General features: G+C 41.3%; 1 protein-coding gene across 1 annotated transcript; it reads right to left on the bottom strand.

Moving 5' to 3' along the window:
* Positions 1 to 1,605: 1,605 nt before the first annotated feature.
* LOC147631724 (uncharacterized) lies at positions 1,606 to 3,448 on the bottom strand. Its single transcript, XM_086807952.1, has 5 exons — positions 3,052 to 3,448; positions 2,805 to 2,931; positions 2,615 to 2,708; positions 2,312 to 2,497; positions 1,606 to 1,904 (listed from the first exon to the last, which is right to left on the bottom strand). The coding sequence occupies exons 1-5, from the start codon at positions 3,446 to 3,448 to the stop codon at positions 1,647 to 1,649; spliced, it is 1,062 nt and encodes a 353-aa protein (XP_086664078.1). The 3' UTR covers positions 1,606 to 1,646.
* Positions 3,449 to 11,858: the final 8,410 nt, after the last annotated feature.

Here is an 11,858-nt window from a genome sequence, read left to right as displayed (position 1 = left end):
TTAGTTCAACAAAAAATGATTACATAACAATAAGAGATCTAGGAGTGTATTGTATGCATCAAAACTTTAAATTAACACTAAGAGATCTAGGAGTGTATTGTATGCATCAAAGCCTTAAATTAACAAGAAACCATGTATTTTAATTCATTTTTGAATTCTCTCTCTCTCTCTCTCTCTCTCTCTCTCTCTCTCTCTCTCTTTTGGCCTCTAAACTAGCAGCCCTCTCAGTAATTTCACATTGGACCTAATGTAAGAGGATAGTTGTGTTTTAAGTAGAATTAGAGTTAGTTCAACAAAAATGATTGCATAACACTAAGAGATCTAGGAATGTACTGTATGCATCAAAGCCTTAAATTAACACTAAGAGATCTAGGAGTGTATTGTATGCATCAAAGCCTTAAATTAACACTAAGAGATCTAGGAGTGTATTGTATGCATCAAAGCCTTATAAATTAACAAGAACCATGTATTTTAATTCATATTTGAACTCTCTCTCTCTCTCTCTCTCTCTCTCTCTCTCTCTCTCTCTCTCTCTCTCTCTCTCTCTCTCTCTCTCTCTCTTTTCTTTTTGGCCTCTAAACTAGAGGCCCTCTCAGTAATTTCACATTGGACCTAATGCAAGAGGACAGTTGGGTTTTAAATAGAATGAGAGTTAGTTCAACAAAAAATGATTGCATAACAGTAAGAGATTTAGGAGTGTATTGTATGCATCAAAGCCTTAAATTAACAAGAAACGTATTTTAATTCATTTTTTAATTCTCTCTTTCTCTCTCTTCTTTTTGGCCTCTAAACTAGAGGCCAGAGGTCTCAGTAATTTCAATTTGGACCTAATGCAAGAGGATAGTTGGGTTTAAAGTAGAATGATAGTTAGTTCAACAAAAAATGATTACATAACAATAAGAGATCTAGGAGTGTATTGTATGCATCAAAACTTTAGATTAACACTAAGAGATCTAGGAGTGTATTGTATGCATCAAAGCCTTAAATTAACAAGAAACCATGTATTTTAATTCATTTTTGAATTCTCTCTCTCTCTCTCTCTCTCTCTCTCTCTCTCTCTCTCTCTCTTTTCTTTTTGGCCTCTAAACTAGCAACCCTCTTAGTAATTGCGCATTGGACCTAATGCAAGAGGATAGTTGGGTTTTAAGTAGAATGAGAGATAGTTCAACAAAAAATGATTACATAACACTAAGAGATCTAGGAGTGTATTGTATGCATCAAAGCCTTAAGTTAACACTTAGAGATCTAGGAGTGTATTGTATGCATCAAAGCCTTAAATTAACAAGAAAGCATGTATTTTAATCCATTTTTGAATTTTTCTTACTTGTAAAAGAGCACAACAATCATGTTTTAATGTTGTGGATTTCCCATAGCTTGCATTGCTTGATCTATTACAAAATTGATTTATCAGTTTTGAGCAAAGGTAATCAAAAACCTGAGTCAAATAACAAAGGCTTCTCACATTTAGAAACATGAAAATTGAAGACATTTGAACATTAAAGCTAAGCTCATATACTACTACTTGAAGCAAGTAATACACTAGCTACCTTACATGACTATAAACATTTTTTTACATAGACTAATATTTTACATTCCATTCACTCACATGAGTCTTAAAGGCTATGTTTTAATACAAGGCATTACATTTAATTACAAGTCAGATGAAGCACCTTTAGTGTAGTTGTGTTCACAAAAAATTTGCAAATCAAATCTCGTAAGTATTGCCTCTTAAGTACATTCCATAGGATCATCACTTCTATATCCATGGAAGTTCTGAGTTGTATGCTAACTTCATTCCCAGATGCTTCAAAGTTGATACCAGCACCATAGAGAGGTGCTTCTTGAGAACCCATTTCTACTTCAATGGAGTGTGTTGATTCTTGACTCAAGTCAAAAGGAAGAACCTAGCAAAAAAGAACAAGGACAAAGAGGAGTCATTACATGAGGAAGACTTATAATAAGCTATTGTGTTATGCTCATCAAGTGCATCTACTTGAACACTACAAGGTTCTAAGGACCCAACAGTGGGGGTTTTGGTGATCTTTTTGCACCCATCATGATTATCACATCTTGGTAGTGTCTTGGAGGGGCAAGAACATGTGTTAGATTCCATAGATGGGAAACCTCACAAATGCTTGGTGCCACATATGGGAAACCTCACACACACACACACACACACACACTATATGTGTGTGTGAGGAAAGAACATGTATCATTCCCAAATTATGAAAGTACTTGGTGCCATGGATGTGAATCACCTCATTAGTGTAAGCTGAGAGTTAGTGTGGAATAGTGATAGCTCATTTATTACCTTTCCATGAGCAATGGGCACTCCTAGGTAGGAGAGAGACAAAACGGTGGGGTGGAAAGCCAGGCGAAAATACTTGGAAGGGTTGCGGAAATCCAACTTGACTCGTGACTTCAAAAACAGCATGTCGGTTGGCACTTGTGTGCGGTCGCTTCCATGGATGAGTCCAAAATCAAGAAACTCAATCCTCTGCTTAAACAGGCGAAACACAGTCTTCTGATTAATGGAGCTAGAAAAAGCCGCTAACCATCACCTTAATCATCATTGATTATTACTGTGTGCTTGGTAAAATGAACAGAACCTTACCTTGACGGCCAAATACGACCCTCGAGGCCCACATGCAATCCACAATATCAAGCTTGCAAAGAGCAGCATGCAGAAGAGTGCGATAAGGTACACCCTTTGATCACCACCACCAAGGCACAGTGAGCACTAATTTGCATGCTTAATCCTCCACTAAGAGAGAACGCATTAGCATAATTACTCTAATCCTCACCTGCACCAAAACATAATAAGCTTGCGAGTGATCTTGCGATTACCATTCCCGTAATCATAAATATGTTCAGGCGGGAACTCACACTCCTCATCCACAGTTGCCCACTTGTAGGGAGCCTTCTTAAGGCCTGCATATTGAGCGCACCATATAATCAAGTCCGGCCTGTGATTAGCCAAATTACAGCTCCAGAAGAAGACATTGCATGCAGGGCATTAATTAGCGCGGAACTGAGAGATTAAGGTCTAACCTGCATGATTAGCCGAAGCGAGAGGTGGCAACCTTCGGCATTGGTTGGCAGGATTGAAGCTATTATGGCTATGGTGATAATTGGCTGCATGGCTAAGTGCGTTGGTCTTGGGAAGGGGCTCGCCGAGGGCGGTGTGGTAGAAGAGGTTGATGAGAGGGGAGGAGGGGGCGCTGGAATAGGGCGTGGACCTGCGCTCTGAGAACTTGTCCACGTCATCGTGGGTGGATGCGGAACTGTCGCGAGGGGATTGGACGTAGTAGAGGGGGAGGTGGTGGAGGACCAATGGCGGGGAGGAGGAGGAGGTGGTGGGGCAGGTGGAGGAGTTGGGCGATGAGTTGGAGGTGGAGAAAGCAACAGTGGCAGTGGCAGTGGCAGTGGTCTGCAAGCGGGACGCCATAGCCAGGACAAGCGAAGCTTCGAAAGAGAGCTATATATAGCAGGGGGACACACACACACACACAGAGCGCAAGGTCACGCAGCTCTCACCACACCAAGAAGATCGTGGCAGTTGTTCCCCCCGTATTTACCGTTTACCGTTTGTTGCTCCCCCCTTCATTACTACTACTCCTTCCCATGAACACAATTTCAGTTGAGTCCGTTAGAGATTTTTGTGCCAATTCATTGCACTTAACTACTACCTAGATGCAATTAAAATGCCATACCCACCTATCCTTGTAGCATTGCTACACTTGCCAACTTGGTTTCAACTATGAGATTATCTTTGATCTTATCATCATTACTGCTATTCGAACAGCTTTTTGATGGGTAAATAAAATGTAATAATTTTAGACCACTCCATAATAGTATTCACAAGTGCAACAAGATGGGTCGTTGTATTTGTCCATGGTTATAGACCCACCTTTGCTTTCCTTGACCTGCAAGGCTTGGAGGAAGGTGGGCTTCCATGTCCAAACTATCAAGTCTAAGCTAAATGATCAGTTGAGAGAGCTCACAAATGCATCAGGTTTGAGTCTTGGTCAATTAAAAATCAACCCATGTCTCGCTACTACAAGATCTTCTATTTTCGACATCCAGTTTCGACGATACCCGCATCATCGAAATGAGCGTCGAAATGGACGTCAAAATAAGCGTCTATGTTTGTGTCTAAATAACGTCGAAGTGGCTATCGAAAAAGCGTGGATTTTTTATTTGGTGTGACTTCTGAAAAAAATTCCAGTGTTTTTAGTTCTCATAGTCCTTATCAACCCAGTTTTTAGTTACTTTCCAAATAAATACAAAGATATGTAATAATATTTATCAAAAATTAATATGCCAATATTCGTCTGACAAAGCTTGCACTAATGAGCTTAAATACAAGGATATATGTAGCAATATTTACAAGAAATTATGACAATTGTCTGCTAAATCTCCCATTAATAGTCCCAAACAAGAAAACTATGACAAAAACCAAGTATTGCTTGCCAAATAAAAAAGAAACAAGATGTTATAGCTCATCATCGACTCTCTCATCCTCAGCTAGATCCATGGCTCCAAATACATCTATTTCTAGAAATACCTCTCCATCTGCATCTTCGTCAATGGCTGTAGACTCGTTTGTTGTAGAAGTAGAAGGTAGTTCATCCGTATCATCCTCTTCTATTTCAGGCATTGGAGGTGGTTGTGTTGAAAGTTGTTCTTCTATTTCTTCTTCGAATTCCAGATTAGCTGTTGTGTTTGATTCTGTTTCAAGTTCTAGTTGTTGAATTACTATACCTTCATTTGATGTTATTGAACTGGATCAATATCTATTTCTTGTGCTTCTTGAGTGGGTTCCTTAACCTCTAATTCATATGATATTTCCATATCTTCAAATATTTATTTACTATGTGGATCAATTTGGATTACAAACAACCACCTATAATCTCTCAGGTCCACCTTGAAGACGACCTGGTCACAATGCTTCGGTTGCACAAATGTGTCTCTTTGGTTTGTCCATATGTTTGTGGCAGGTTATAGTTGACTAGGCAAACATGCCATGTACTCCATGATGAACTTCGTAAGCCAAATGGATTGACTCCATCCATTGCCAGTCCGAGATGAATGCACGACGAGAATCTTCCCCAAAGTCCACCCACTTCTCTTCGATATGCCTCCATGCTAGAGAATCAAGCAGGCACATGCATAACGCCATCTGTGGATCTAGCGTTCTGATACCAAGTCATTAAAGATGCAGTGGATTTGGCATTCTGATACCAAGTCATTAAAGATGCAGTGGATCTGGCGTTCTGATACCAAGTCATTAAAGATGCAGTGGATTTGCATCTGAACATTGTTTGAATACGTGGAATGATGGGGAAGTGTCGTAAGACTTTAGTAGGGACCCTTTGTCCTTAGACATCCAACCTATATCTCGGTGAACCACACTGTGGACATTCGTGAAGAGTGGCATACTCCTGAAAGAGAATACAATTCTTTGGATAAGCATGGTGTGTGTTATAGTCCATCCCTATGGATCCATCCCTATGGAGTGCAACATTGATTTTACTCGTGCATGGTTCGAATTCATCTCATTGTCTTCTAGTAGAATTTGTATGATATAACAGAACGAATAGTAAAGGAGAAAGACTCAGGGGGTGCACTACTAAGAAACCCTATGTATCACGTGCGTTCAAGGGGTAATTAAAAAACCCCTTACTTGTAAATTTTTTGTGAATAAAATGACCCCTTTTTCTTTATGGACTTACGGGTTTATTTTCAAAATCGATTTAAAAAACCTCTTCTATAGATGTATTTTTATAAATTTACCTTAAAATTTTGAATTAAAAAACCCCTTCATTTGAACTCACATGGTATACTTACATATTTTTAGGTGAACCCCCAAGGAGAAAGACAAGGCATTCATGCAAGCATGTGAAACATAGAGAGGGGAAGGCACACATAGCCCATAAGTTTTGAAATGCTCGTATCAGACCACCCATATATTGATTGCAAGTTCAATATGGAGAGGCAAGTGCACAAAAGTGAAACACGTGCTCCACGGTAAAGTGGTAGATGGGCAAGCCTACGTAGCTCTTTCTCCTCTCAAGAAGCATGCTCCACATGTTGTCTGATGTCTTCTACGTCTTGGTCCATTGCATGCTCCAAATCATGATCGTCTACTCCGTGGCTTGTGTCGTGCAGGGCATCTATCATGTTATCCATGTCATGTTCTAGAACTTGATCTGAGTCTGTCAAAGCTTGCTCAGGTTCCAATCCCATCGAGGTTATCTCTGCCCTTGCTCTTTTCCTCCGCTCATGTTGGATATCCATGTGATCAACCGGTTCATTGTTGTATGGGCACACATTGGGGCCACTACATAGATGTTGCAAGTGCTCCACTGGAAATACGCCCCATTTTTTAGAATGCTTGTTGCAAATTCTTCAACGTCGGGCGACTTGGTACTTGCAAATGGACTACATGGGCACAATGTTTTCTCCTCTAAATTAACAAAATTTGAAAGGTTCATAGCACTCACGGGCTCCATGTATTTTGAATACGCATGTGAATTTGGGTTGAGGGGGGAGGTGGAGCTTCGTTTATAGTTCATGCATGGCCTAGTCGGTATATTCTAATTTTTAATGGAAAGGTCTTAAGGCCACCGAAAAATTTAAATTTTGAATGAGAATTTGCATGAAAAAGTGAAATGAAGGGGGCATCGAGAAATAAGCGTCGAAACACAATGTTAAATTTTGATGCTTTTATCAACATATATTTTGACAATAGTATCGACGCTTATTTCGATGCCTATTTTGATTCTAGGGAATTTTTAACAAAACCACGGCATGTCACTTATAGCATTTTTGCCTTTTTTTTGCACGTTCTATTCTCTCCCCCAATTTTGTGGGCATTCTCTCCTCTCACCTCTCACCTCTCCCATCCCTAAACCCTAAACCTAAGCCCTTCCCTCAACTCTTGCTTGCTTCTGATTTTGTGTATGTGTGTGGTCTTTCTTCATTGCTAACATGCTTTGATTCCCATGGCCAAGGCCACCAGAAGTCAGAGTGTGAAATATGGAGAAAGCATAAAGCAAAAACGTCGAGCGACTTGGTACTTGTTGCAAATGGACTGCATGGGCACAGTGTTTTCTCCTCTAAATCAACAAAATTTGAAAGGTTCATAGCACTCACGGGCTCCATGTATTTTGAATACGCATGTGAATTTGGGTTTAAATGAGGGGGAGGTGGAGCTTCGTTTATAGTTCATGCATGGCCTAGTCGGTATATTCTAATTTTTAATGGAAAGGTGTTAAGGCCACCGAAAAATTCAAATTTTGAATGAGAATTTGCATGAAAAAGTGAAATGAAGCAGGCATCGAGAAATTAGCATCGAAACACAATGTTAAATTTTGATGCTTTTATCAACACATATTTTGACAATAGTATCGACGCTTATTTCGATGCCTATTTTGATTCTAGGGAATTTTTAACAAAACCACGGCATGTCACTTATAGCATTTTTGCTTCTTTTTTTTTGCACGTTCTATTCTCTCCCCCAATTTTGTGAGCATTCTCTCCTCTCACCTCTCACCTCTCACCTCTCACCTCTCACCTCTCCCATCCCTAAACCCTAAACCTAAGCCCTTCTCTCAACTCTTGCTTGCTTTTGATTTTGTGTATGTGTGTGGTCTTTCTTCATTGCTAACATGCTTTGATTCCCATGGCCAAGGCCACCAGAAGTCAGAGTGAAATATGGAGAAAGCATAAAGCAAAAATAGAGGGAGCCTAGGCTTCCGCATCTGGCCAACACGCAGTAAACGCTCTGGAGATCCAAGCTACCAAATCCCAAGTCTCATTTCCATACAATGCATCCATTACTTGCAAACCCTGCTCAATCATCTGGCCAACAGAAACTAGATTTTTTGTAATATTCAAAACATGAAGTACATCTGCAAGGTACTTCACCTTACCATCCTACATAGACAATGGCGCATCTCCAACATGGGCAATCAGATGAGAAGTGTCGTCCCCTATTTCAACAAAACTTGGTCTTTCAAGACTTTTCATTTCCTCGAACCACTCACTCCATGACTTGTCATGTGGTTCGAAGCACCTGAATCAACATACCATACATCATCCTTACATGCTGCTACATCATTTCCAGACATAGCATTAACTACGTGTTGCATAACAAACAACCTCTCATTATCCTCATTATTTCTGCTAGAGGACACATAGTTATTTTGCTGCACTTTTCCATTTTGCATGTCATTCTGCTTCTTATAGCAATTTGCCTACACATGTCCAGGCTTACCAACAGTAACAACAACCTCGCATATCATTATGCTGCCTTTGCCAATTACCATGAGCTCTTTGACTCCCCATGCCTCTAAATTGGCCTCTTCCACCTAAGTGTTGTTGTTGTGAATCCTGGGACTATTGTAACCATAATTCTGATTACTTGTTTGGCCACACCACCTTGGCCTCTACCTCGTCCCCTACCAACACTTGTGTAGAAAGCATGTTACTCTAAACTACCTTTGTTTTGTGTGAAGACTGGTCTTCACCCCAAACTCTTTTCTTCAGCATTGACACAATCTGTAAAGTTGGGAATGTTCTCCCAAGCCTGAATAGATGTCTTGAATGCCTTGTATTGTGGCCCGATACCACGTAGACATACTTCCACCTTATCATCGTCATCAATAGAAACACCAATAGATGCAAGGGATTCTATAATGCCCTTGATCTTCAAGGTATAATCATTCAGAGGCATATTTTTTTCTCCACAGTATGAAGCTCATTCTTCAACTAAATTTTTCGTGCCTTGGTGTTAATTTTATACACCTTCACCAAGGTGTCCCATGCCTCCTTGGGTGACTTGGCATCTTGTATATGTCCAATCATGGTGTCATGTATACTAATAGAAAGCCAATACATGACTTTTCTTGCTCCTTGATTCCAATCCTTGTATTCTTTTACATCTGCAGCAGTTGGATTAATCACCGGTATCTCTAGTGTCTCCTCATGTTCACCTTTAACGCAGTCCCAATAGCCTTTTCCGATCAAGAAATTTGTTAATCTAAACCTCCAATCATGGAAGTTATTCTTGTCAAGATTTTTTGCAACAATCTAGTTAATTCCATCATTCGACATATTGTCTGCAGACTGCAACACAAACTCACCAAAAACAGCCCTTTGTTTGACCTGCACAACCTACTGTATTCTCTACAACGGTACTATACTGTACCCAAACTGTCACAACCAGTGACCTCAATTTGCATACATACACCCAATGGCAACTTCAAGACCACTTTGCAGTACACACAGTGTTTGCACAACCAATTTCCCTTCCTGCAGTTCCAAAAACAAAAAACTGCAAACTCAATCCAAACTTACCCGCAGTACACGTGAACACCTGCGAACTGGAAAACGGAGGTCAAGACATGCCCGAAACATGTTTTTGGCCCAAAAAAATATTGTCCAAAGGACCTATAGTTGCCTTTCAGCTCCGCTCCCGTGAAGACAACTCCTCAATCAGAGTTTGTTTGCTAATACCTCCCGAAGAGCTCCGACGACAAGGGTATAGTAGCCAACACAAAGGGGGAAGAGTAGGTGAAGCTCTTATCCTCGTACGGCTTCTTGTGCTTCTCTTGGTTGTCGCTCAGCTTCTTAGCATGAACCAGGCTTTGATACTATGAAAAGATGCAGGGGACAAGGGAGCTTGAGCTCTTGCAAGTGCATACACACACACACACACACACAAACCCTAGAAGATAACACACAAGATGAGAGGGTGAAAATTATTATTCTTCTTCTTTAACAAAAGAGTTCTACTAAGGAGATAAAGTGACTAACACACATACTAGAGTATATACAAACTGTCCACAATGTGAACACGCTAAAGTGAAGTGGGTAGGTGTGGACTAGTCGGTGTAGTCCATTTGTAGAATCTCTAGCGAAGATATGTTGGTGCCGGCCACCAAACCCGCCAGTGATGTAAATGTCGAACGGTCATGTAGGCACCTCGTGAGTGTCAGCTCATGTTGAGCTTGACATCTCAACATTTGTGGATGCCTCTGCTGATGTGGCAATTAGTAGTGTTTTGATGCAAAAGGCTAAAAAGAAATGGTTCTAGCCTGTCTACTACGCCAATCGAAGGCTCTCCAATACCGAGCGAAACTACTCAACCACACACAGAGAAGCCCTTGGCCCTTGGCATGATCTACTTAGTCACCAAGTTTAGCTTTTCATGTGGATCACTCCTCTTTGCTGTATTTGGTGGATAAGCAGAGTTTAGCAGGTAAACTAGCAAGATGAATGTTAATACTCCAAGAATTCGAGTTCACAATAGTACACACCACATGTGCCAATCATATAGTGGCAGATTATCTATCTCGGCTGGAGTCCAGAGAACCCTAAGCAGAGTAGCGGATGACCTACCGAATGCTGAGCTATTCACAATTGATGTAGTCATCCCCATTCCCTAGACATGGTATGATGAAATGCTAAGATTTGTTGTCACAGGTCTGATGGAGGATAATCTTTCCAGAGATCAACAGAAGTGGATTGCAGTCCATAGCAACTGGCAATTCCAAGTCATAGTCGGCCAGTTATACTAGAAGGGGATTGACCAAATCCTCTGAAGGTGCACCCCACCGCATGAGCAGGAAGCTGTCCTCTCCTCAGAGAAGCTCATCTAGGAATTAGTGGAGGACACTTCACTGGAGAAATCATCGGAAGGAAAATCCTCCAAGTAGGACTCTGGTGATTGACAGTACTCAGTGATGCCTACAGATGGGCCAAGCAATGTGACGTATGCCAACATCTCGGCCAGCCTACAGATTGAGATAGGATGCCGCGCAACCCAATCCTTCCCCTGGAACCATTCTACAAAAGGCTAAAAAGAAATGGTTCTAGCCTGTCTACTACGCCAGTCGAAGGCTCTCCAATGCCAAGTGAAACTACTCAACCACACATAGAGAAGCCCTTGGCATGATATAATCAGTCACCAAGTTTACCTTTCATGTGGATCACTCCGCTTTGCTGTATTTGGTGGATAAGCAGAGTTTAGCAGGCAAACTAGCAAGATGAATGTTAATACTCCAAGAATTCGAGTTCACAATAGTGCACACCCTAGGTGCCAATCATATAGTGGGTAGATTATCTATCCCGGCTGGACCAGAGAAGCCCCAAGCGGAGTAGCGGATGACCTACCGGATGCTGAGCTACTCGCAAATGATGTAGTCATCCCCATTCCCCAGAATGGTATGATGAAATGCTAACATTTGTTGTCACAGGTCTGATGGAGGATAATCTTTCCAGAGATCAATAGAAGTGGATTGTGGTCCGCAGCAGCTGGCAATTCCAAGTCATAGTCGGCCAGTTATACCAAAAGGGGATTGACCAAATCCTCTGAAGGTGCACCCCACCGAAATGAGCAGGAAGTTGTCCTCAGAGAAGCTCATCTAGGAATTAGTGGAGGACACTTTGTCGGAGAAGTCACTGGAAGGAAAATCCTCCAAGCAGGACTGGTGGTCGACATTACTCGGTGATGCCTACAGATGGACCAAGCAATGTGACGTATGCCAACATCTCGGCCAGCCTACAGATTGAGACAGGATGTTGCACAACCCAATCCTTCCCCTAGAACCATTCTATAAATGGGGCCTTGACTTTGTCAGCCCATTTGAGCCGCCAGCCCGTTTCATCAGTCATCACAAGTATATCCTGGTTGCCACATACCATAGCACCAAGTGGGTAGAAGCTCGTGCTCTCTAGGGTAACACAGAAGAGTCAACTACCAAATTCCTCTAATAATCACTCATTTCGGATGCTCGATTAAGCTGATTAGTGAGACCAAGGCAAGCACTTTGTCAATGATGTCATTAAAG

This window comes from Cibotium barometz, chromosome 14 (assembly GCF_041138505.1).
Source record: "Cibotium barometz isolate CiBa-2024 chromosome 14, ASM4113850v1, whole genome shotgun sequence".
Lineage (NCBI taxonomy): Eukaryota > Viridiplantae > Streptophyta > Polypodiopsida > Cyatheales > Cibotiaceae > Cibotium > Cibotium barometz.
Note: the sequence above shows the minus strand (reverse complement) of the source record. Positions and strands in the feature narration are given on the sequence as shown.